This window comes from Stenella coeruleoalba (genome assembly GCF_951394435.1).
Source record: "Stenella coeruleoalba genome assembly, chromosome: 5".
In the NCBI taxonomy this organism is placed as follows: Eukaryota; Metazoa; Chordata; class Mammalia; order Artiodactyla; family Delphinidae; genus Stenella; species Stenella coeruleoalba.
The window spans coordinates 129,148,117-129,175,490 of record NC_137150.1 but is presented as its reverse complement, the minus strand read 5'-3'; the positions used below and the strand labels follow the sequence as shown (position 1 = coordinate 129,175,490).

Sequence of the window (27,374 nt, the reverse complement as noted above, 5' to 3'; positions counted from 1 at the left end):
TAAGAAGCCCGCGCACTGCAGCTAGAGAAAGACCGCGTGCGGCAATGAAGACCCAACGCAGCCAAAAATAAATAAATAAATAGGGCTTCCCTGGTGGCGCAGTGGTTGAGAATCTGCCTGCTAATGCAGGGGACACGGATTCGAGCCCTGGTCTGGGAGGATCCCACATGCCGCGGAGCAACTAGGCCCGTGAGTCACAACTACTGAGCCTGCGCGTCTGGAGCCTGTGCTCCACAACAAGGGAGACCACGATAGTGAGAGGCCCGCGCACCGCAATGAAGAGTGGCCCCCGCTTGCCACAACTAGAGAAAGCCCTCGCACAGAAACAATGACCCAACACGGTAAAAATAAATTTAAAAAATAATAATAAATAAATAAATTTATTTCTTTTAAAATATATCTATATAATCGAAGCAAAAAGACAAAAGTTCTAAACTACTAAATTTTGACTAGAAATATCTGCATGAACTCAAGATTTCTAACATACTTTTATTTATTGAAGGATAATATACATCCTGAATGCACTCATGATTTTACACACACACACACACACACACACACACACACACACACACACATACACACACACACACACACACACATATTTCCCAGAAGAAGCAACACTCCAGCGGCAAGTATGCTTTCTACAATCTAATACTTGCTATAAGAAACCAGGGATTTTTAGAGAAAGGGGTGATTCCCAAATCTTCGAACAAGAGAGGTACAAGGTGAGCCTATGACATGCTGTTCTAAATGGCACAGAAGCACTAATGGGGTCATGTCAAAAGCACACAGCACCTGGCAGAGGAGGCTGGCTCTCCCCACGCAAGTCTGAAAAAATGTCAACATCAAGAAGACCAATGACTACTATGGGTTCTAAGAAATTAAATTAGAAAAAAAATAATCCATGAGTCTACAGTGATACTAAAGAGTTGTGGGGGGAGGGAGGGAAACAGGAGGGAAGGAAAGTTCTTTTTATAGAGGAATACCAATAAATGTAAGTGCAATGACAGAATTAGAAAAATCATGATTTTGCAACCCCCATTGCAAAGGCCATCAAAGTATGCTTAAAACCAAAGGACACAGGAGTGTTGGGGAACTGGATATTCGTAAAGTGCCTAATAAACACTCCACAGATTGCTAAACAATTACAAAGGCAAAAAAAAAATTTTGGAAATGATCTGGCAATTCCCATGCACTCAGGTGGGACACCCTGACATTGCGCCTCCCCAACTGATGCAGAATGAAGGACACAAGGATGAACGTTTAATCTCAACCTAAGAACTCACACTTCCACAGTTTACGTGAAATACAAGGAGTGAAGGAAGGTGTTAAATAAAACCAAGGGGAAACAATCAGACTTTAAGAGTAGACATTTTATGAGAACACTGGCCTAGACTCTTCAAAAAGTTACTGTCATTAAAAAAATAAAGGAGGGGGCGAGAAGGAGTATTTGTTCTAGATGAAGAGACTAAAAAGACAGAACCAAACGCATCATGTGAGGATAGGATCCTAGTTTGAAAAGGAAAAAAAAGCATATAGATGAAATACGTTTGGGGAACAATTAGGGTAATCTGAATAGGAACTATATATATTGTTTAAGATTTATTAATTTTCTCAGGTGTGACAAAGATATTGGTAAATATATGTGATAAAGATATATAAAAATGTCTATTTCTAGAAGATTCATGTTTAAGCATTTACGGGTGAAATGTCATAATGTGGTAGGTTTCAAATGATTCAGAAAATAAAAGTAGAGCAATAGAGACAGAAAGGCACTGAGACCAAGATAACCCAACTGCAGTTAGAAAGAGTCCAAAACTGACTAAGAGGGACAGAGAGAGAGAAAGACCTATAGACCAACCAAGCGGAGCCGGGGGACACACACCTGGCCAGAGAGACAGAGACTAAGACCCACAGAAACAAGGAGACAGCAAAGGTGGCAAAATGTCAATAACTGTTGAATCTACCCAGGGAGTACATGGTTGCTTACTGTACCATTCATTTAACTTTTCTGAAAGCTTGAAATTTTTAGAATGGGGAGGAGGAAAATGAATCTCAAGAAAAAAATGAAAACACATAAACCTGGCTTCCTATGACACTACAAGCATTTTACTGACAAGGACTATGTCTCATTGATCTTTGATTTCCTGGTACCCAGTACATTTAATATGGAGTGACCAGCAGATGCTTATAGAAAACACAACTACTAATATTTCTTGAGCCCTGAACACATGCTGGGCAGTACAAAGAGCTTTCCATCCTTGAAGGTATCAGATCCTCACACCACACCTGAGGGAGGTACTATTCTTATCTCCATGTTATCAATGAGGGAATTGGGTATTGGAGGTGAAATTATTTCTCCAGGCCACAGAGCTACCAGTGGCCAGGCAGAGTTTCCAGCTGTTTGACTCCAAAGCCTCCAACTGACTTTTGTGTGCTAGTGCAGTAGGTTCTCAAAATTTAATGTGCATAATAAAGATTTACCCAGGAAACTTTTATAAAATGCATGTTCCTGGGCCCCTCCCACAGGTCTGGGATGGGGCTAAGGCAGGTGCATTTTGAGGGGGCACCCCCGGGTAACTGATGCCAATGGTAAACAGACCACATTTCAAGACAGGCTGCTAAAGGGCCTTACAGAGTGGCAGAGGGCAGGTTCCAGAAACCCATGGGAGGGTTTGGAGACAACAGTGCACACGTGACTAGAGCAGCCAGTAAAATGTGACTAGAAAAGGTTTATTTTTAATAAAATACAATCTTCACAACAAAATTCAAAACACTAAAGACAGATGAGGTCATTTTACTCCTACACCATCATAATGGACAAGGGCAATGAAACAAAATGGTGTGTGATCACCTCAACCCTGAGTTCCAGAGCTTTGTGAATATTGTGATTTCTGATCACTTATAAGTTGATATCAATCAATATTTGATATCTTCTAAGAGAAATTACATTTTGGTAATTTAATTTTTTTTCTTTAAAAAGGAAGTTTCATTTCAAGGTTATCTTTGTTTCAGGCTAACTTCTGAATTAATCTTACAGAAAAGAATAAACATGGACCTTGTAAAGAATCCTACAGAGACAAGAGCCTTGTAAGACAAACACATAACAGAAGTTGAATGATTCCTGAACTTTGTTCAAGATCTTATATTTATTGGTAAAAAGAAAAGTTATGTTTTTGGTTTATAGATTATGCATATTCAATCCTTATAGTCAAAGCAATACTGAATTAATGCCTAACCTCTAACATATTATCAAATTTCAAATAAACATTAAAAGTCAATGTCATCGATTTATCAACCAAATAAATACACACCTTTCCTTTTCTTCAAAGGTTTTGTTTTTGATTCTGATAGAACTTCTTGTTGAGAAATACAACTCATTAATTTATTGAATTCGAACTAACATCTCCCTTTGGCTTTCCCAGCACGTAAAGACTATAAAAGCACCCTTTACACATGATAACTATACTTTTTTTCATGTGCTGATCCATCCACAGTCTATTAGGCTATTACTTTTAGGACCAACTACAAAAAATTCAAAGTCAATAGGCCAAAGACCAAAGCTTACAAAAATAGGGGACCCTTCACCTGAATATAAATACCAAATGGACATACTGTGAATTTACTAATATTTAATTCAATCAATCATTGGCTATATTAAAATGGATGTTTCATTATGAAACACGTAATTTCCCTTAAATAGGTCTGCTAATTCCACCCACACCATAAAGACTGGGAAACACTGCTTGTCTACTACTTCCAAAAAGTGACATCCCGATAAAAAAATTAAAAAAACCTGTCCCACTCTACCATATTGTTAATTCTCCATACTACTAAACAGGAACATGTGATGGAAGCACGGGGGTAACTTCTCTCTCTACAAAAGACAACAAGGTCCATAGTATCACCCAAAAACCAGGGTCTAAGTTCTATGTAAACTTCTTAATGTAATAAGTATCTTAAGCATTAAACTCTTTTACTTCTGGAAAAGGGCCAGCCAGCTTGTAATTCTAATTAGCTAATAAGTAGCATATTTTCTGCTTATTTTCATCTGAGACAAACATCTGCGGCAGGACAGAAATTTATAGCATGCCTCTTATAATTTGCAACTGGAGTTTGCCTGTATAAATCACTAGAACCGAGAGCAGTATGAACGACGGAGCAGAATTCAAGGAAGCCGAAACACAAAGTAAATCATTCTGATTAAAAAAAAAAAAAATTACTGTGTCTCCCCTGGGGATATTCTAGAAGAGGAAAGAGACCGAGTTCAGCCTGGCGCACATCTGGGTAATGAGACCCCTGTCGGGCTATCTGCTCTACCTGCCCAGATGTGAGCTCCTGGCAACCACATTTTCTGTTTCTGCTGTTTGTCCCTGCCCTCTAGTCACAGAAGAGGACACCCAAACCCAAAATAGGCCAACAGGCTAACTCCTTGGGAATTTAGAACTAACTAGAACTGTAGTCTCTGCCTGGACTGGTCTCTGGAGGAGAGGGAAACTATTCTTGAGCTGTGCTGTGGCCACTCTTCTCATACACACTTGGTGGCACACACAGCCAGAGAGAAGGTTCTCTGGGTTCCTGGCAGTTTTCTACTTTCTTGTTCTACACTATTTACAAGGCCTGGCTCCATTCTTTGGCTTCTAATTGAGACACACGTAAATTCTTACAACAAATTCAGTAATTCATGTTTCAGATGGTTTCTGTTTCTTGCAACCAAAGAGTCCAAATTAATACAATAGGTAAATAGGGTACTGGTTTCTCATTTCATAAGAACTGCAGGAAAACCAAATATTCCCTTCTCTTGGAAATTAACCAAGAGTTATTCCACTGACCATATGAAAGGAACCTTTCCATAATGAGAGAGGCAATATAAGGGTGAGGTCCAAACCCAGAATTTACAGTTTAGGCAGAGACATCAGGAAAGGAGCAATTAAGGGAGAGAAAACTGAAAATTGATAAATAACAGTATAGCAATAATAATAAGAAGAAAAAGGTAATATTTATTGAGTGCTTATTATGTCCAGGCACTCTTCCAAGTGCTTAGATGTATTAACTCATTTAATCTTCAAAAATGAATACCCACTCTATAAAGTAAGAATTAGTATTATCCCATCGTAAAGAGGAGAAACCTGAGGGACAGAGAAATTGAATGGCCTGCCCAGAGTTACAAAGTACCACAGACAGGCACAGAATCCCACACTTTTAACCACTGTATCTCCCACTGCTCTCTGTTGAAGCAAAGGCAGAGGGAGCAGAAAGTCCAAAGAAAGTCGCAAGACCTCTTCATCCTAGATACCTGAAATTCAGTAAAAACATCAACTGTCCAGCAATCCAACATCTGACTGCAATCAAAAAATACAAATAAGACCTATGAGTCATGAAATAGACTAGTTCTAAAGGATAATAGCTACTCTCCAACATATTTGCATAGTACATGTCTAAAATAAAGTTACTGATGAAACAAACTCAATCGATACAAAGGGGTTTTTTGTTTTGTTTTCATTTTTGTTTGTTTTTAGGAGGAAGAAAGCCATATAAATTCTACTGGCAGATAAAAATCATCACTAGCTGAGGGTGAAGACAAAACTAAAAGAAGCAGGTATAGTAGTACTCCAGTAGTGCAAGTTTATTCAATGTTGATTTCAAATAGCACTATACAACCCAACAGTCTAGAAAGCATCTCTGTATTACAGTACAGAATAAAAACTAAAGCTAAAATGCTGTACTCTGTCTAAAGGCAGGTAAGTGTTTAATCCAAAGTTGGATAATAAGAAAGGACACTAGTGCTTACAGGTATGGACGGATACACACCCTAAGAGTACTGGGTAAATGTTACTGAATTTGTCACTTTTCTTCTTTGGTCTTAACAACTCTAATCATTCAGCAATATCATATAGGTTTTTTAATATCTCTCACGCCTCTATGTGTAAAACATATGGTTTCTTTTTCATCTCCTTATACAGTTTGCTTCATCTTTTTATATAGTTAAACATCTTCATCTTTTTGCCTAAAGTATATCACAATACTATACAAATAACAAATTTTTATTTTTCCACTTTTCTGAAGGCATATAAAGGCAGTGTCTTTTTTCTAAATTGTTGCTGTTTACTTAATATTCATAACTAGGAACATTCATGTTTAAAGATTTGCTACAATTGCAATTTTAAACTTTTACCAATAATTAACAAAGACCCAAAACCGAACATTCAATGAATGTTTTTACTACTTCTAGGCACTTTTTCCCTGATGTCTCTAACCTTATTTTTAGCTTTAGCTGGCCTGCACTATCAGTTATCTTTTTTCATACAATGTTTCCTTCTATCAACCACTAGGGTGCAGAAAACATGGGTGGAAATTAATCTACTTTTGGGGTTAATTTGTGTTTTGATGCTGGAATAGAAGATAAGATTCAATAAAATAAGCATTCTTCTCACTTAGGATCTCATTAGATCTTAAAATTTTCAATTTATACCAGCACGTGAATTCTTTCCCTTAGATGAAAGATCCAAGTTGGCTGGTTTGTTTTGGTATCAACCAAAACAAGTTACTAGTTATTAAAACTAACAACTGGAACATCAGCTTTTATAGACACCAAACACAGCACAAAGAGATTAAAGTGCTTTATTAATATCTTTAACCCTTACTCAACCACCAAGAATTAGGTAGATGGTAAAATTATCCTTAATCTATAAATCATTTTTTTAAAAGCACACAGAAATAGTCCTCAACTTACATATGGTTGTATATCATGCTAAATATGTAGAACACTTACTCAAGTAAAATAGTCTATGAAAACCCTCATTGTTTTTTATTTCCTAAGCTTTCTGAAAATGTCATATAACTTTCTTAGAATGATAATTGGTAAATTTTTAAATTAATGTATAATTGAGCATTATATCTGACTTAGGAATTGAAATAGCTATTTTCTGTCTGAAAAAAAAAGAAAGAATGAATTGTTGGAATTATAAGAAGAAGAAACTTGCATACTTACCAGCTTCTCAATTTCTGACTCAAGATTCTGTATACAATCAAGTTTTCTCTTGCGACAGCGCTGTGCAGCAATTCTGTTTTTACTTCTTCTCCGAATATCATGGATGCAATCCAGTTGTTCTGGAGTCAACTTGTGCATTTTCAACAAGGATTGAAAATCATTTCGAGAGAGCGAAATTATTCGTTGTGCATTAAATGGTAGTTTTACCTAGAAGGTGAAATAAACGTTAGTAGTTGCTGTATTTTGTAGTTTCTACTTAAATCTAGGAAGAGAAAGATATGTACCTATGTTTTCCAAGGAACTTCATTTAGATGTTAAAAAGAAAAAAGATCCCTATTTCCAATTTCTATACAATCCTTTACAAAAAGACTGATAATTTAATTGATATTCTGATTCTATTTTAGAGAGAGTTCAGAAGACAAATTGAGAAGCAGATTTTTTTCAGCAAATCAAACATTATCAACACAAATATTAATGTAGTTAAGATGAAAAAACAATTTATTTTACTAGGGCATGTTAATAACCCATAGATATCTTTATCTTTAAGGCTCTTTCTAAAGTATTTTTAATGTATTTTTATCCAAACCAAAAAAAGAAATCTATTTTATTCTTTGATTTACATTACTGTGTACCACTGATTTAATACTGGTATATTAACACTAGTAATTTCTAAAGCATTTCAGAAAATTTATTTTTCTGTCAGGAAAATGGCAGTTTCACATAACTCATTTCACTTGCCAATGCAGAAATGGTTAGAAAAACCTTATGAATATATATATATATTTTTGTGTGTTAACGCGGGCCTCTCACTGTTGCGGCCTCTCCCGTTGCGGAGCACAGGCTCCGGACGCGCAGGCTCAGCGGCCATGGCTCACAGGCCCAGCCGCTCCGCGGCATGTGGGATCTTCCCGGACCGGGGCACGAACCCGTGTCCCCTGCATCGGCAGGCAGACTCTCAACCACTGCGCCACCAGGGAAGCCCAAACCTTATGAATACTTTAAAGTCATTTTCAACATACTTAAATTTGAAAAAAATAAGAAGATAATTTAAAAACATAACAAAACTGTGGGACAGTTTAATTGTATTAATTATCAAAAACACAAATGAAACATTGGTCAGCTTCTGTGGTAACTTAGTTTTTCAAGCTAACAGAAATTAGTTACACAAAACACTCTCAAATTTCTTAAATGTTTTATTTTTAACATTCTTTTAACAGTTCCAAACACTGGATTTATAAATATCATATAAAAATCTATAGATGTAACTCATGCATACATATTACTTCTTAAATTAAACCACCAATCACCTCCTTCCACAGCCAAGGAAAAAAAAAAAACCTCTTTCATTGTTTCAAACTATGTCATCCAACAGCTATCAAACCAAAGAACATGATAAAGAATTAACATGCCCTTATTATTACTGGAACTATAGTAATGTTTTACAAAAAAGCATCTATCAAATACAAACATTTGTATACAAAGTACACAGATCAAGCTTAGTATGATTAATACCATACCATCTACACGTAATTCATGCTAAATTATTAAGACATTCTTTAAATTAATAGGTGAAATAACTAAGGGAAAATAAGAAAACAATTCATAGCTCTGAGAAAACAGTGTAAAGAAAACTCTGTGGGGAGAGGGATAAATTGGAAGACTGGGATTGACATATACATACTACTATATGTAAAAATAGATAACTAATAAGAACCTATTGTATAGCACAGGGAACTCTACTCAATACTCTGTAATGACCTACATGGGAAAAGAATATAAAAAAGAGTGGATAGGGCTTCCCTGGTTGAGAGTCCGCCTGCCGATGCGGGGGACACGGGTTCGTGCCCCGGTCCAGGAAGATCCCACATGCCACGGAGCAGCTGGGCCCGTGAGCCATGGCCGCTGAGCCTGCGCGTCCGGAGCCTGTGCTCCACAACGGGAGAGGCCACAACAGTGAGAGGCCCACATACCGCAAAAAAATAAAAAGAATGGATATATGTATACGTATAACTGATTCATTTTGCTGTACAGAAACTAACACATCATTGTAAATCAACTATACTACAATAAAAATTAATTTAAAAATTGTTAACTAGTTCTGTACTCAAATAAAAAAGAGGGACGATAAAATAAAAAAAGAAAGAAAACTCTGGATCAGAAGCCACATTCTTATAACCAGCCACTGCTAAGTTATTGCCAAGTGACTAGTCCCACGTCTAGACATCCATGTGGCAGTGAATAAGACTGAATATATGCTGTATTTAACCAGAAGTTATCACATAATGTTACAGAATCATTTTTCTTTTTCCTCTCGGGACCTGGCATTTGATTTAAACAGTTAAACACCCAATGTGTGAATCCATAACCTGGTTAACAAAATAAATACACCTACTTGAAATAAATGAACACAGAAGTCCTTCAAACTTCATCACGCACTCCTGGTATTTATCACATGGTTGTATAATTAACTGTGTATGGGCTTCCTCCTCCCTCTCTGAGCCAGCTCACATCCCCAGTGATGCAACAGGAGCTGACACATTAATCCCAATTAACTGTGGTAAAATAAAACAATGACTTAACAACACACTCATTTTCCGCTCACCTCACATTCTTGTTCTCTGGCTGAACAGGGTTCACTGTCTCCTTCAGTATCCGTCTCAGAGTCATCTCCCAAGCTAATCACACAAGCATAGGGACAAGGTTCCTGTTGGGGCTCTGAAACATAGTCATCGTTTCCAATTTCCAAATTGCTAGAACAGCCTTCGGTACTCAGAGTACTTATGAAAGGGCAATTGACAGAACTCAACGTTGTGAAAGTCCTCTGACCCGGTTCTGGGCTCTCACTAATCCTGATACCTAACCAGGGACACTCAGACCGTTTCTGGGAGTAGATCTGTTCTGAGCCATCTTTGGCCACGGCAGGTGATAACTGCATTTGGCAAGGAGAGTCCGTGCTGCAAATGTCACTCCAGAAGCCTTTCGCTAGGTGTTCGGCCACTTCTCGTTCCACGCTACTCAGATCACTCGAGGCGAGGCTACTATCTTCCCTGGGGCCAGAGTCAGATTTCAAATCTTGACTCTCACCGAAAGTCTTCTCCTCTCGAACATCTGAACCTGACAAAGGCTTTTCTGTTAACACTGTCGTGTTTTGCATACCAGCAAAATTCAAGTCACCATACTGGTCATACGTGTGTAAAAGAGACAGAGAATAGAGCCCATGGGGATCTGTAGAAGTGGGGGGAAAAGGAGTCGCTTCTGTTTTTCCTGATGGGCACTGAGAAGCAGGATCTTTCTTCTTGGCTTCTTCATGTTCCATTGCTAATTTTCCTTCTTCACATTTTAAAATCACCTGCAAATCTGCACAGTCCTGGATTCCTCCCAGACACTCATTTTCAGACGTCTCATTTGGCTGAGCAGAAGAAGTGTGAATGTCTTTGACACTGGATTCCACAGTGCGGACTCTGTCAGTTCCAAACGCTTTTTGGAATTTTCGGTATTTGGGGCATAAAGATGGCAGAGCCAGAGCGGCATCCTTTGCTAAGCACATGGATTCACATGTTTGACTGGCACTGTCTTGTAGAGGGGGAGATACTTTTGCACTGCCTTGATACCTACGCAGTTTACAGTGAGGAGTCTGAACATTTTTATTTTCCAAAAATTCCTCCACCTCATCAATTTCTAAATCCCTCTGGTCCAAAAGTGAAAATCTAAAATCTGGTTTCTGACAGGGTGATGAGAAGCATTTTTTTCTTGGGCATTCTTGCTGGTCTGCAGTGGAGTCCAAAAACTTGTATTTGAGAAACTGAAAGCAGGATTCCTCAATATCAGGTACACCTAAAAATTCCACACACTTGTACACTTCATCCACATTGTCCTTACTTAGTATCAGTTTAGCAGTGTAGGCAAACTGAATTAAAGGTTCAAATCCTTTAACTGTCACCTGTTAATATACAAAATAAAAATAAATGCATCACATGAAAGCCATCTAGTAGATAAGTACAAGAGAAGTAGGAGGGTGGCAAGATGAGTAACCTCTTTACGATATTTACAAAACGGGTATTTTAATTTGGTAAGAAAAAATATTCTTCTAGGAAATGTAAAGCTAAGGGAATCTAGAAAAGCATGCTTCTCACATCTTGTTCATTGGGACCACACCCTTCACTTTATAGACTCCACTCTTAATGACCCATGGAGTATGATTTACTCATATGAGGTAAAGATATAAACATTACCACAATTTTCCACATTAGCTGAAAGAAATCATCTATGGAATAAAGCAGCATGGATACAATCTGCAACACACAGTCAAGTGCCAGGTGTCTGTTGCCATCCCAGCCCCATGTGGTCACTATATTCCAAACAACTATAAACTACAACTGCTATAAACTACAAAAGTGAAATTTTTAAGGATGGAAAACAATATATCCAAGGCACTTAAAGTAGTCCTGGTCCATGGTGAATGCACAGTAAATGGTAATTATTATCTTTATTTCATGCCAAAAATTTCTAATAAAACTTTTAAAGATTCAGATTTAAAAAATGATCTAAGTGAAGGTCTAAAACTCATGCCCAGTACTGTTTTAGCAAAGATCCATGGACTCTAGGTAATAAAACTTTTCAGCAGAAACTTGCACATTTACACTGAACCTGCCTCTGCAAAGTGAGGGGCAAATGAAACCAACTGTAGTGCAGGGAAAGCCTCATTCTGGGCACAAAATACAAAATTAATATTAAAACACTGAATTCCCATAAGAGTGATCAATATATAATTTTTTGTGATCTTCTTAAAATACTGCTAAACTGGGAGTACTTAATTAGCTTTTACATAGCTAAAATAAAAAATAGCAACACCAAATACTGATGAAGATGTGTAGAAACTGGATCACTCATGTATTGCTGGTGGGAATGTAAAATGGTGCAGCCACTTTGAAAACCAGTTTGGTAGTTTCTTTTAAAACTAAACATGCAACCACCCTATGTCCCAGCAACTGCACTCCTGTTCTTTTATGCCAGAAAAATGAAAACTCATGTTTGTACAAGTGCTCACAGCAACTTTATTTGTAACAGCCAAAAACTGGAATCAGCCTGATTTCCTTCAGTAGGTATATAGCTAAATAAGAACTGGTACACCCACCCTATGGAATACAATAAAAAGGAACACACTACTGATGCATACAACTTTGATAAATCTCAAAGGAATTATGCTAAGCGGAAAAAGGCCAATCCCAAAAGGTCACATACTATTATGATTCCATTTATATAACATTTTTGAAATGACAAGACTTTAGAAAAGGACAGATTAGTGGTTGCCAGGGATTAGGAGTGGAGCAAGGGGGTAAGGGAGAGCAGACAGAGGGCAGGAAGGAAGTGGGTGTGATTATAAGAGGGCAACACAAGGGATCCTTGGGTGGGTGCTGAAACTGTTCAGACTGTGGTGGTGGATACATGGACCCACCCAGAAAATGAAACTGTATAGAACTTCATACACACACACAATTTAGTACAAGTAAAACCAGGGAAGTCTGAATAAGATGGGTGAACTGTATTACTGTCAGAATCCTGACAGTTGTGATATTGTACTATAATGTTGCAAAATGTTACTATTAGAAGAAACTGGACAAAGTGCAACAAGGGATCTCTCTGCATTATGTCTTACAGCTACATGTGAATTTATAATTATCTCAATAAATATTTCAATTAAAAAATTTTTAAATAAGTTAAAATAATCAAATTAGGCTTTTAAGACAGTGAGTTACACAATGATCTTTTCAATTTGTCACTATGATGAAACACTTCAAATATCTGAAAATTTGATTTACATTCAAATTAGAATGAATGAATGCATATACACACACATGCATGCATATACCTTTCCTTCCATGCACATGAATCACATTTTTCTCTACTTGGAAAGTCATATTAAGTAATTTGAAACTACAGACCATAATAAGGATATCTCCATTATGATACGTGTTGCTACTTTTTAAAAAACAATGGCTAACCTATAGTTGGCCCTTCCTGTCGTTGTCTTGGTTATCATATTATTTGCTCTGACCTCTGCCACAGAACTGACAACCTTTTGCTTCCCCAAACTGTAGCTACAATTTCATGTATGTACGCACGGCCAGCGATAAGGTAAACTGTAGACTTAGTGTCATCACAGAGCAGCCCCCACACACCTGTCGTACACACAGAAGTTGTACATACTTTGTCCAAATTCCTTTTAACAGCTTCTAATGTGTGTCCCAATGCCACAAGGCTCAGCATTCTTCTAGCTGTAGTTACTAATGAAATCAAGCAAGCTGTTATAAGAATCAGTGTATACCCAGCACTCCTGCCCCAGAGAGAGGTCTCTTGCAGGCAGGATGGTAACAAGGACTTAAATATCTAGGTGCGTGAGCTCCACAACAGCTGCTGGGCGAAAGGTGTGTAAGGGCAAGGCTCTATAAGTATGACACAAAATCACCTTTCTTCTACCAACGCACAGCCACAATCTCAAGAAGAAAGGGAGAGAAAGAACACTTCTGGAGTACCTAACAGCCACATGTAGACAAAATGAGGAGGCTGGAATGCATAATCTTTTAGGTTTCCTCCAAATTCTAAAATCCTTAGCTAACAGCTGCTTGAAAAACTAACAGATCTGACAACTCTGACCCATAGTGAAAACAATAAAACTAAGCATCACAGGGAGGCTGTCACCTGCAACTCACTCCCAACCCATATCCATGAGGGCGGGTCCTAGAGAAATGGATGTTTTAGAGAACCCTAATCCCTGTCAGTTTCCCACCACAGAAAAAGGTCCGAAGGGAGAGAAGAGCACATGGTATGGCCTCTCCCAGCATGGCCTCTCTGAATGTCTGTAATCCACTGGCTGGGTCGTTTCATTAAAAATAACAATGGGGTGGAAGTTCCCTGGCAGTCCAGTGGTTAGGGCTCTGTGCTCTGCCGAGGGCCTGGGTTCTTTCCCTGATAGAGGAACTAACATCCCACAAGCAGCACAGCACAGCCAAACAAACAAACAAATAAATAAAATTACAGGGGGTCAAGTTATTCAACTGCTCAACAAATATTCACGCACATCCAAAGTTAATCATTTTACGTGTAAAACGTCATCATTTCTAAGAAGAAAGTTAAAGCAATGTGCTGTTGCACAAGCCGGGAACTGCTCCTCGGCCTGAGGACGGGGAGACTGGGTCTTCTTTTAACTTTATAAACCAGGAGAGATTTAATTAAGTTAAATTGAAATCAGGACGACCTCTCCTACCTCTTCCGGCAGAGTGATGCGCAGGTCGGCGTCGGCCTGGCCCGCGAGCCTGGAGTGGAAGTAGGCGCTGCAGGCAGCCAGCACGGCGCGGTGGGCGCGGAAGGGCTGGCCCTCCACCAGCACCGTGACGTCACACAGCACGTCCTTCCGGCGCTGCTCGTCCAGGCTGCGCAGCACGTGGCCGCTGTGCACCGACGACTCGTAGGCAAACACCGCGTTCTCACCCAGCGACATTCTGCGTCACAGGTGGCGTCGGGAGGGTCCGAGAGAGCATGCTTCTGACAGTCATTAATCCTGCCAAGACACAGGCCAAGTGTCACTTGCAGAAAACCTTGGTAAAGAGGTTTGTTAAAGTGACACTAGCAAATAACGATTAAAATACTCATCACTAAAACCCAAGTGAAAACAACAGCCTCTCGAGAGCCTGGAAGCATTTATTCACTTTACCTCATTTAAAATTGGTTCTTGATAAGGAGTTTTCCTAACTAATTTTAGGAAAAATGTTCTTAGGGTGAGGGAGGGAAGACCTTTCCTGAAGCAAGGATTTCAGGGCTCTCTGAAAATGAGACATTTTGTACGGAGAAAATAGCTCCAAAGAGCAAACAGGGCAGCCGAGAAATTTCTAGGTGGCATCCCAATCCTGTTGCTTTAAGACATTAATGGGCGTGCGTACAGATCACCAGAGGTCACACTTTGGGCTTCAGAACAAGGGACATGTAATACAAAAGGTAAAGTCCCTCCAACATGAAGAAGAAAAGGACTTCCCTTGATTGAAAGCCTCAAATCTGTCAGGCCAGATCTTAGTAATGAGTCTTTTTCACACAACAAGTCTTACTTGACATGACAAAATGTAGGCAACAAATAGGACTACTCTACCGTTAAGAACATAGTTTACCATACACAGAAACTCTTGGTTTTCTCAAAATGCTAAAACATAAGAGAAAGTTATCAAAAATGTATATTTTTTAAAATACATACTAACATACAGTAGCCTCCAAACTTTTTTTGATCCATACATACTACTGGCAAAAAAAAAGGGCAGCCCCAATATATGTATGTTTGTCCATATATTTCAGACATGTGCCATTCTTATATATTACATATGTTATAAAACACACAGAGGCTGAATGTAAGAGGTTGAAAGAGAAGCTCTAATATTTTCTTCCGGCCCCCAATGGCCAGCAGTGAGCACCCCGAGGTGTGTGTGCACACCCCACCATGGCATGGCAACCACAGTGGAGGCTGAAAAGCTCCTCACAGGGGTCATCCCTGTGTCGTTCACTTTTGCTCTTCTGACACCTTATTCACTGCCTGAAACGTGAAGGTCCACACATGTTCAGTGACTGAATAAATGTTACTGTTTTCAGTTGCTATACTCCAAACAAAAATGAAAGGAGAAGTAAGAACTACTAAAGTTCAGACAGACCAGGCCCAAATCAAGGGTGAATTCCACCTCAAAGACAGGGTGTCTTAGTAACAAACACATGAAGTGCATCCATGAATTCTATTTCACTTATGTGTTTATTTTTAAGGTGCTCATTATAGCTGAAATGTTGAGTTCCTCAGAAATAGTCAACTACAGTAAAATCTCTCACTATGTGGTTAAACTCTACCGAAGGTCAAGAATCACAACCTATCATTTACTGATTCAGCATACCACATGAAATCATAGCAACTCTAAAATCATGTCCTAGGACTACCTCGACTTTTGGGTTGTGCTCATAGGAGAGGGTAGTAAATTCCCTTTAGCAATGGGTCTTAATATTTCATCTATCAACACAAGGAATTAGTGTTAGGAGTAGTGGGGAGGAACCATCATTCAAAGAAATTATGTATCTTGTGTGTGTGGTACCACACAGACCACTGCCCTCCACTTTATCTGAAACTGTATACCCTCCCCAGGCGAGCCAGATTCAACAGCTGACCACATGCCTTGCTATGTCCCTGCACAAGTCCCCAGCCTCCCTATTCTTTCCTATCCTCTGCCTTGCAAACCCTTAAAACTATACAAATCTTACCCTCCTACTCTGTTGGTGGTAATGTAAATTGGTGAAGCCACTATGGAAAACAGTGGGGAAATTCCTCAGCAAATTAAGAATAGAAGTACCATATAATCCAACCATTCCACTTCTGGGTATTTATCCAAAGAGTACGAAAACGCTAATTGGAAAACATATACACACCCCCATGTTCAATGCAGCATTATTCACAATAACCAACATATGGAAACAACATAAATGTCCATCAATGGATGAATGGATAAAGATGTGGTATATATATACAATGGAATACTACTCGGCCATAAAAAAATGAAATCTTGCCATTTGCAACAATACAAATGGACCTTGAGTGTATAATGTTAAGTGTAAATAGTCAGATGGAGAAAGATAAATACTGTATGATCCCACTCATATATGGAGTCTAAAAGAAAACAAACAAAAACAAAATAAAATTTGTATATACAGAGAACAGACTGCTGGTTACCAGAAGGGAACAGGGTTAGGGATGAGCAAAATAGATGAAAGAGGTCAGCTGTATGGCTGGTGATGGATGGTAACTAGAGATTTAGCAGTAAGCACTTTGTAATGTACACAGATGTGGAATTATAATGGTAAACACCTGAAGGTTATATAATGTTTATATACCAATTTTACCTCAATTAAAAAAAAACTATATTGAAAGACACTGAGGAACACCTAAATAAATGGAGAGATATGTTCACATAAAACAAAGACCAATTCCTATACCTTCACTCTAGAGCTGCTGTTAGGCCACATGTGTTTGTGTGGCCCACTGCCACCAGTTTGCTCACTACTTGCCTCAAATTCAAGAGAGAGAATTTACTCTCGGCTCAACCCTCCTGTTGAGCCGTTTTCTGTGACAGGTTCGCTCATAAGTTGGTCAGCTTGCAGATCTGGGCCATATGCCAACACCAAGTCCCATCAGCTGCAGCTCAGAATCGGGCAGTTAACAGCCACCCGGGACGTGGGACTCATCGCTGACACCTCCCACTCTCGGCCCCAGTGTCCAATCTCTTACCAAGACCTGGTGCCTCGACCTCTTACAGCTGAGACCCATTTGTCTCCGTCTACACTGCCACAACTCCAGTCCAAGCCATCACACTGGCTCTTGCCTAGACAAATGCTGTTTATCCTCTTGCAATGTCTTACAAGCTCACACATGTACAAATATATAAAATGAAAAGTGGCACAAAATTTCACATATCAATATTTTATCCTTACTAGTGCAAAGTAGTCTAATTTCTACTCTGTTCTATTAAAAAAATAATTCCAGTTGTGATCCACTCAAATTTCAAGAACCAATAATGGACCATGACCTCATACATTGAAAATACAAGCCCACTGGCTAACAGAACAGGGTCTAGAATCATACGCTGTCTGCGTTCAAATCCCAGCTCTGCCACTTACTCACTATACGGCCTTGGACAACCTGCTTAACCCTTGCTGGGTTGGGTCTTGTTTTCCTCACCTGTAAAACAAGGATAACAGCAACACTTCACTGGGTTGTTGTGAGGTTTACATGAAGAAAATGAGGGTAAAGCGTTGAACACAGTGGCCCAAAGCAAACAAATTATAAATATTAGCTATTAATTATGATGATAATACAAATAACAAAAGCCTCAGCCCCCTCAAGCCCCTCTTGATCCTCTCCAATTTATTCCCCTATATCAGTGTCTCCCTTGCTGAAAACCCCATGTCTTCCAAATTTCTTATGATCAATTCTAAATCCTTAGCATGCCCTCCAGACCTGCCTGGTTGGGTTTTCTATTAATCCAGCCTTGCCTCAAAAGCCTTTGTCTCTCTCTCTCACTATTCTCCAGCCTGACCTTCCTTCCTTCTCGCCCAAAGGCACCAAGCTCCTTCTGACCTCAGGACCTTTGCACATGCTCTCCCCACTCCCTGGACTTCTACTCTTCAGCTGACTAACTCCTCACCTTTAGATCTCAGAGTAAATGTCAAAACCTTGCCTGACTTGTTCTCTGCCATAACTCAAGCATGTAACAGAGTACCTGGCCCAATGCAGGTACTTGCTTCTGAACAAATGACTTGGCATTTTTAGTATAAACCCAGAACCCCAATCACCTACATCTTCCAAACACAGCGCAGTCAGCTATCCCAATACATAAGGGAATAATGCCGCTGAGCCACGTACTCAGAGAAGATTCCTTGGATAGGTTTTCCAGAGTCAGGAGGAGCAAAAGGGAGGCCCAGCTCTGGGAGCAACTGGCCAAAGAAGAGCAAAGGTTGGCAACTATAAACACAGCCAACACAACTACCCGAACTTGGCCTCATTAGCATGGAGCACTACAAAAAGTTGTTCTGAAATTCCATTTTCCTAATTCTGAAAGCCATCCAAGTGGTCAATAATCCAATTTTACCAAATAACAATAACTAAGTAATGACTAAACCAGGTAAGAATGGCACACATCCTTCTAACATCTGTCACCTTCTATCATTTTTCAAACCTAAACAGTAAGATATAATACCCCCCCAGAGCCTGCCAGACCTAAAATTCTGTTAATTTCTTAACACCAAATTCAGATTCCTATGTCACACATGAATTTTTCTATATTCTTGGAAATAGAAACTATTGTTACAGTTCAAAATAAAGTTCACGGACCTGAGCAAATTGCTGATTCATTCAGTAATGCTGATAAAGGATGAACAGGCATTTTAAAGCTTCCTGCATCTCAATTTGGAAATAACTTCTACTCTCTGCTCAATATACACAATATAAATTTAAGTTTTAATAGTTACTTCTTAATGTTTTTGCTTTCAAAATCATTTTTTAAAAGAAACAAGATGATGTTGCTTTATCACATTTCAATAACTTTAAAGATAATGTACTTAAAAAAAAAACTTTTAAAATCCTAAGGTGAATATTGGATCATGGAGCCAGACCTATAATGCTTCATAACAGAAATTCAGAATAAAGATGAAGTTCCACGTATACAGAAAAGCTGGACGTTTATTCATCTCAAGTCTCACAGGACTTCATTGTTTTTTAATTCTCAATGTAGCAGGGCACAGGGAGTAACCTAACACCAAGGATTCATATAAAAAAGACTATCACCTGAACATCCTTCATCTTCACTGAACGATGACAAATGTTCTTTTGACAAGTGCCTACCTGTGCCACGTAATAAACTAGATGCCGTGAAAACACTAACAAAAGACAGTCCCTACGTTCAAGAAGAACACAACCTGGAGATGTTCAAAATGAAAATGGTACTTTGGGGTGAAAGAGACGACAATGATCACTATAAACAACTTCCACAGGAATGTAGGCATTCCTAAAGGTATTTGCAGTAAGACTTCAAATAAAAACTACTTTTTGGTCAATTCTCATTTAACCATAATATTCAATTAATGAGAACGACTATTTTCAAAATAGTTGTTAGCCAAGGGGGTGCGTGTGTATGGCTGGGCATGAGAGACTGGTGACCCTGGACATCAGAAATGGCACAACAGGCAAATGTCTCGGCCTTTATATAAAGGCAGTGCCCTTCATCTGCAGCCTGGGCGAATTCCTCCCAACTCTCCTCCTTCTTTCTTGTGGCCATTTGGAATTTCTCCCTTTTTCTCCTTATTGCTTCTGCCTGCCACCACCCATTATCCTGTCAATTACTTTTGCCTCACTCAATTTCAGGGCAGGGTCTTTGAAAAACAGGCAAATTCTTCCTACCACGCCACCCTTCTTGGCTCCCTCTTTAGCTTCAAAATCTGCTAAGCCAGTACCTGTTACAATATACCCAAGATACCAAGAGTTTAAGTGTTCTTAAATTAGGTGAGCCTTATCTTCTGTTTTTCAAGAGGATGGCAAAGACCAAACAGTATCGTGTGTTTACACCCTCAGTCCTTTATCTTTTCTTTAAAGGCCTTTAAAAAACTTTTTTTAATTTAAGGTGGAGATGCTCATAGGAAAGAATCTTCTTAAAGATAAGGGCTCTTCCTGTTATTATCCCCAATTTTGAAAGAACCTTAGCATCAAAAATTCTATGGGAGCTGAAATCACAGACAATAACTTAAATCTGCATTCTTCCAATGTTCTAAGACCTGACTTACCAGCCAGAAAGAGCCAGTAGGAATAAATCAGAACCAAGATTTGCTCTTTTCTTTAATCATCTGCAGATCCTAAATATCACGCTTGTTTAAAGTGTATCTGATAATCACATTTTCTAAATCCACTTCTCTCAGCCTTATGAAAAAAATCTTAAGTATGACTGGATAAGGTACATGGATGCACATACCAAAAAAAGCTAAAGGAAAACAGAAAACGTAAGTTTGAATTAAGGTAAGTAGCACAAGTGCTTATAGCAGCACCAAAAACGATGACATTGTGTTTTAAGGACTTCTACAGTGACATATGGGAAAACAACCTGACAATCTATGTTAAAATTATGTAACAAAAGATGCTATAGCTTTTTTAAAAATGGAGGTGATGGGGTGAGGGAATCACTACAACTTTTGCAGCTCATGGTTATTACAACAAATGTGAAGTTCCATAGAGAGAAAGTTGGATTTTTTTCCATTTACTTTTCCTATTATTGAAAATTACATATTTAATCATGGATCTTGTTATACTTACTTGGTCTAATTCCATATGTGAAATTATGAAGCTAAAATTATACTTAGAAGGGAGAAGTTTGAATGGTTACAGAAGTTTACAGTTGTTTATGGACTCACCTGGTAACAGATCAGAAACAAAAGGTTTTTTTACTTCCCAAACAAATTCAAATTTGTTAACTTCTGGGTAATAAGTTTAAAATAGCTTGGAAGGGAATAAAGGAAGAAAAAAGGAACACAGGAAATCCAAGTACCAGAACTAAAACAAGAGTAACAGATTGTTCTGTTATACCTTCTTACTACAAAAAATTTAAGAAACAATGAAGTCTTTTATTTGTTTAACAGATTTGGCAGCGATGTGATTCTTAGTAGGACTGTTACACCTCAATGGAATATGACTATGTTATGAAAACATGAACTAGCAACTAGAATTGGCTTATACCGGTACAGCTTATTTACTGAATTATATATTTTCTAACATGCACTTGTCAGTCACTATTTTATTTATCAACTTAGAGGTATGATTTTCCTTGAATGAACTGCACTGTTTAAAGCAGAGCATTTAATGAGTTTTGACACTTGTATATGTGAATAAAACCACCACCACAATCAAGATAAATTTCCATCACTTCTCAAAATTCCACATGCCTCTTTGAGGTCTCTCCCTCCTTGTTCCCCTGGCTCCAGGTAACCAATGATTTGCTTTATGTCACTGTCGATCAGCATGCATTTTCTATGATTTTTATATAAATGGAATCACACATTATGTACTCTGGCTTCAGGTTTCTTTCACTCGGCTTAATGACGATCAGGTTGCGGACATTAGATGTTTGGGTTTTTTATTGCTGAATACTATTCCATTATATGTATGTACCACCATTTGTTTATCCATTTAATGGTAGATGGACTTTTTATTGTAATAAAGATGGAGGACAACTACATTGTTTCCAGTTTGGGATTATTGTAATAAAGCTTCAGTGAACATCTGCATGGACATTACTTCATTTCTCTTGGGTAACTAAATACCTAGAAGTGGAGAAGCGGAGTGATATGGTGGGTTTCTGTTTAACTTCTGAGAAACTGCTAAACACTTTCCAAAGTAATTGTATCATTTTCATTGCTACCAGCAGTGTATGGCAACTCCAGCTGCTCCACATTCTCACCAACCTTGGTATTGTCTGTCTTTTTAATCTTAACTAACCTAATAAATATACAGTGGTATAGAGCTGTGGTTTTAGTTTGCATTTCTTGATGGCTAATGATGTTCGGCATCCCTACATATGCTTACAGCCCATTTGTATATCTTCTTTTGTGAAATTTCTGTTCAGTTCTTCTGCCCATTTTTAACTGGGCTGTCTACTTCTTGAGTTGTAAGAGCCAGTAGAATTTTGATTAGAATTGCAATGAATCTACACAGCAATTTTAGGAGAACCAACATCTAACAAACTGAGTCTTCTGATGCATGAACATGGCATATCTCCCCATTTACTTAGGTCTTCTTTAATTTCTCTCAGCATTATTCTGATGTTTTTTTAGTAAAGAGGGCTTGCATATCTTTTGTTAAATTTATTCCTAAGTATTTTACGGTATTTTGTAGATACTATAAACGGATTTGTTTGTTAAACTTCATTTTCTGGTTTTCTGCTGCTACTATGTAAACATAGTTTTTTTTTAATATTAACCTTAAATTCTCTGCAACCTTACTTAATTCTTATTAGTTCTGACAGTTTCTTTGTAGATTCCTTAGGATTTCTATGTACACAATCATGTCATCTGCAAATAGAGACAGTTTTACTTCTTTCCCATCTTTACACTTACTTCTTTTTTCCCCTTATTGCAACGACTGAATAGTGAGAGTGGTGAGAAAGGGCATCCTTGCCTTCCTGTAAGGACATTTTTCAATGTTTCACCATGAAATATGATGTTAACTGTAGGTTTTCTAAGCTGAGCAACTGATGGGCAGAAAGGGGGGTGTACTAGTTACTATCCCAGTTAACTTAGGACTCCTATAAGAAACTCAAAGGGGAAAAAAAAAAGCAGAGTGAAAACTTCCAACAATTCCCCTGAAGAGTAAAATTCCCCAACTCACTCAGCACCCGCATTCCCACACCACTTTCAAAGTATTCACCCCAGACATCTATAAGATCCCACAATCAGGGGCTAGAGATAAGAAGGACAGAGATTAATCATCAGAGAGCACACCTAAGACTGACTCTCTCAGAACCTCACAAACATGGCAGCTGGCTGCTCTAGAGAGCTCGAGAGGTGGACAGCACATAATAGTATTTTACAGCTTGATGGCAACCCTGCCAGTTGGGCAAATTACTTTACATCTCTCTGACAATTCCTTTTTGGGGGGTGGGGAGAAGTAAGGGACAAGAATAGTACTTTTTGTTGGGAAGATCAAATGAAATAATATACATAATGTCCTTAAGACTGTGCCTGACACACACACGTGTAACTGTTAACTATTATTTGAATTTGATGTTAGAAATGTTTCTGGAAACACAAAAGATCCCAAATAGCCAAAGCAATCTTGAGAAAGAAAAACAGAGGTGCAGGAATCAGGCTCCCTGACTTCAGACTATACTACAAAGCTACAGTAATCAATACAGTATAGTACTGGCACAAGAACAGAAATATAGATCAATGGAAGAGGATAGAAACCCAGAAACAAACCCAGGCACCTATGGTCAATTAATCTATGACAAAGGAGACAAAAATATACAATGGAGAAAAGACAGCCTCTTCAATAAGTGGTGCTGGGAAAATTGGACAGCTATATGTAAAAGAATGAAATTAGAACATTCTCTTACACCACACACAAAAATAAACTCAAAATGGATTAAAGATCGAAGTGTAAGAACAGATACTATAAAACTAGAGGAAAACACAGGCAGAACACTCTTAGATATAAATTGCAGCAATATCTTTTTGGATCCATCTCCTAGAGTAATGGAAATAAAAACAAAAACAAACAAACAGGACCTAATGAAACTTAAAAGCCTTTGCACAGCAAAGGAAACCATAAATAAAACAAAACAAAATGACAACCTACAGAATGGGAGAAAATATTTGCAAATGATGCAAACAACAAGGGATTAATCTCCAAAACATACAAATAGTTCATACAGGGCTTCCCTGGTGGCGCAGTGGTTGAGAGTCCGCCTGCCGATGCAGGGAACACAGGTTTGTGCCCCGGTCCGGGAAGATCCCACATGCCGCAGAGCGGCTGGGCCCATGAGCCATGGCCACTGAGCCTGCGTGTCCAGAGCCTGGGCTCCGCAACGGGAGAGGCCATAACAGTGAGAGGCCTGTGTACCGCAAAAAAAAAAAAAATAGTTCATACAGCTCAATACCAAAAAAAAAACCCAATCAAAAAATGGGCAGAAGATCTAAACAGACATTTCTCCAAAGACATACAGATGGCCAAAAGGCACATGAAAAGATGCTCAACATCGCTAATAAATAGGGAAATGCAAATCAGGATTATAATGAGGTATCACCTCACACCAGTCAGAATGGCCATCATCAAAAACTCTAGAAATAATAAATGCTGGAGAGAGTGTAGAGAAAAAGGAACCCTCCCCTTCACTGTTGGTGAGAATGTAAATTGGTACAGCCACTATGGAGAACAGTATGGAGGTTCCTTAAAAAACTAAAAACAGAGCTACCATATGATCCTGCAATCCCACTCCTGGGCATATATCCAGAGAAAACCACAATTTGAAAAGATAAATACACCCCAATGCTCACGGCAGCACTATTTACAATAGCCAAGACATGGAAGCAACCTAAATGTCCATTGACAGAGGAATGGATAAAGAAGATGTGATACATACACACACACACACACACACACACACACACACACACACACACACACACACACACAACCATGGAGTATTATTCAGCCATAAAAAAGAAGGAAATAATGCCATTTGCAGCAACAAGGATGAACCTAGAGATTATCATACTAAGTGAAGTAAGCCAGAGAGAGAAAGACAAACATTATATGATATCACTTATATGTGGAATCTAAAAAAAAGAAAAGATACAAATGAATTTATATACAAAACAGAAATAGACCCACAGACATAGAAAACAAACTTATGGTTACCAAAGGGGAAAGTTGGGGGGGAGGGATAAATTAGGAGTTTGGGATTAAGAGTGTGTATCTACACACTATTACATATAAAACAGATAACCAACAAGGATCTACTGTACAGCACAGGGAACTATACTCAATATTCTCTAATAACCTATATGGAAAAAGAATCTGAAAAAGGATACATAGATATAGATGTATAACTGAATCACTGTGCTGTACACCTAAAACTAACACAACATTGTGAATCAACTATACTTCAATTTAAACCAAAAAAAAAATGTTTTTGAGTAGCACAGGGTGACGGTGAAACCGTAAAGAAAAAAGTGTAATAGCATGTTACTTAGCTTTCCAGTGCCCAATATGGACATAGATATAATAATATTAACACTGTTAACTGGTTTTCAACTTTCAGAACAAATAATGGAAGACTTAATTATGGTTATTAAATGAAATGTAATTATTAACCTTAGTAAAATAAAAGTGGCCAGTTGAGAGATGGAATCAGACAGAACTGAAAGGAAAGGTAGTATTTCTATATAACTTATAATGTACAGAGTCAAACGATACTGCCTTAGATTAATGAGACCAAATGTTAAAAAAGGTGGAGGGGGGATTGTAGAGGTGACCAAGAACAGAAATGGAATGATTATAAATACAGCTGATGGGATGGCAGAAGCAAACAAAATCAACATCTATGGTAACAGAAAGTAAACAGATAACATCTTAGGTTCATAAATAAAATGAGGTATAAAACATCTTAGAGACACAGAGGTCTGTGTCTCTAAAAAATTAAATAGCAGAAATGGGTAAAGATGAATATTATCTTTGAAGCAGAATTAGGTGTGCAACAGATGAAGGTGCTTTATGATAAATTTATTGTTTTTAAATCAAAATATGTAATACTTCGTAAAAACATAACCTTAAAAGATGTTTAAATAGACAGTAAACAAAAAATAGTGAAACTCAGTTAAGTCTAAACTGTTGACAACTTGGCTGTAAGTCTTAATGCAACTTTTCAAAGATTCTTCAAATAGAAAAGGAATTTGATAAAGAGAAAAATCAATCGTTAACCAAAATCTTAGATTATTTTAACAAAACTAGGTGATAGGAAGGGTAGAAAAATATAGTAAGATTTCTTCTTGTTTGGGAACAATGCTATACATACTGTTTAACATATCATATTGACAAAGATATCAATTCAGATAGAATCTTTAAAAATGTAAGGGTATCTTTTAGGGAAACAAGCTGTTAAATCTTCCAAACTGGAGCGTTCGTTCTCCGACTTACAGAATCTAATGAAATCTACTGTATTTACACCAAGAAAACCACTCACATAATAAAATTTTGCAGCTATTTTCGATAGAACTGATGACTTAAACCATGAGCTGATTTTTTTTAATTTTTATTGGAGTATAGTTGCTTTACAGTGTTGTGTTACTTTCTGCTGACAGCAAAGTAAATCAGCTATATATATACATATATCCCCTCTTTCTTGGATTTCCTTCCCATTTAGGTCACCGCAGAGCACTGAGTAGAGTTCCCTGTGCTATACAGTAGGTTCTCATTAGTTAGTTATTTTATACATAGTTTCTATAGTGTATGTATGTCAATCTCAATCCCTTCCAATCCCCTTTTCCCCCCAGGAGCTGATTCTTTAAGGAAACCAATAAAATTGACAAACTTCTGCAAAGTCTCACCAAGCAAAATATGAGGAAAAAATGAATACATACATTCCCATTGGCATACAAAAATACTGTAATGGCTCTTTTCTTGAAATAAAATTTCTTGACCCTCCCCACATCCTTCTAACTACAGTAAAATTCACTGCTCTTCTTTATAGTAGAACTCCCCAAAAAAGCCGTTTATATCCACAGCATCTCCACTTCCCTCTCTCCCAATTTCATTTGAGCCCACTGAAATCAGACCTTTTCCCCTCAACTCCATGGGAATTACTTTGTGAGGATCTGCGGCCTTCACATTGCCAAATGGCAAATTTTGGGTCTTCTTAGACAGCATCTCAGCAACATTCAACAGGGTGATCATTCCCTCCCTGAAATCGTTTCTTCACTTGGCCTCAGATTTACCACCTCACCAGCAGCCCCCTGTCAATTCCGTGGATCCTCCTTCTCCTCCAAACCTCTAAATCCTGGAGAGCCAGGGCTTGGTCCTCAGATCTCGCCTCCTCTTTGTAACACTCCCTACAAGAACTCATCCAGACTCACAGCGTGGACACGATCACTCATGGACTTACTGTACACTCTCATATTTATATTTGGTCTAATCTCGACTATTCTCTTGAACTTCGTACTCATGTATCCAACTGCATACTCAAATTACTACTTGTTTGTCTAACAGGCATTTCACATTTAACATGTCCAGAAACCTTGGTTCCTCCACCTCTAGTTAGGATATGTATCA

At 38.2% G+C, this 27,374-nt stretch overlaps 1 protein-coding gene across 1 annotated transcript in view; it reads right to left on the bottom strand.

Annotated features, from left to right (window-relative positions):
- The window catches only part of BACH1 (BTB domain and CNC homolog 1), a 46,895-nt gene that overhangs the window by 8,128 nt on the left and 11,393 nt on the right, over positions 1-27,374 (bottom strand). Inside the window, exons 2-4 of the mRNA XM_079923002.1 lie at positions 14,259-14,552; positions 9,597-10,934; positions 6,995-7,201 (exon numbers count right to left, since the gene is read on the bottom strand). Coding sequence (XP_079779128.1) covers positions 6,995-7,201; positions 9,597-10,934; positions 14,259-14,492 — 1,779 coding nt within the window. The 5' untranslated portion in view covers positions 14,493-14,552. The remainder of the gene's footprint in view (positions 1-6,994; positions 7,202-9,596; positions 10,935-14,258; positions 14,553-27,374) is intronic.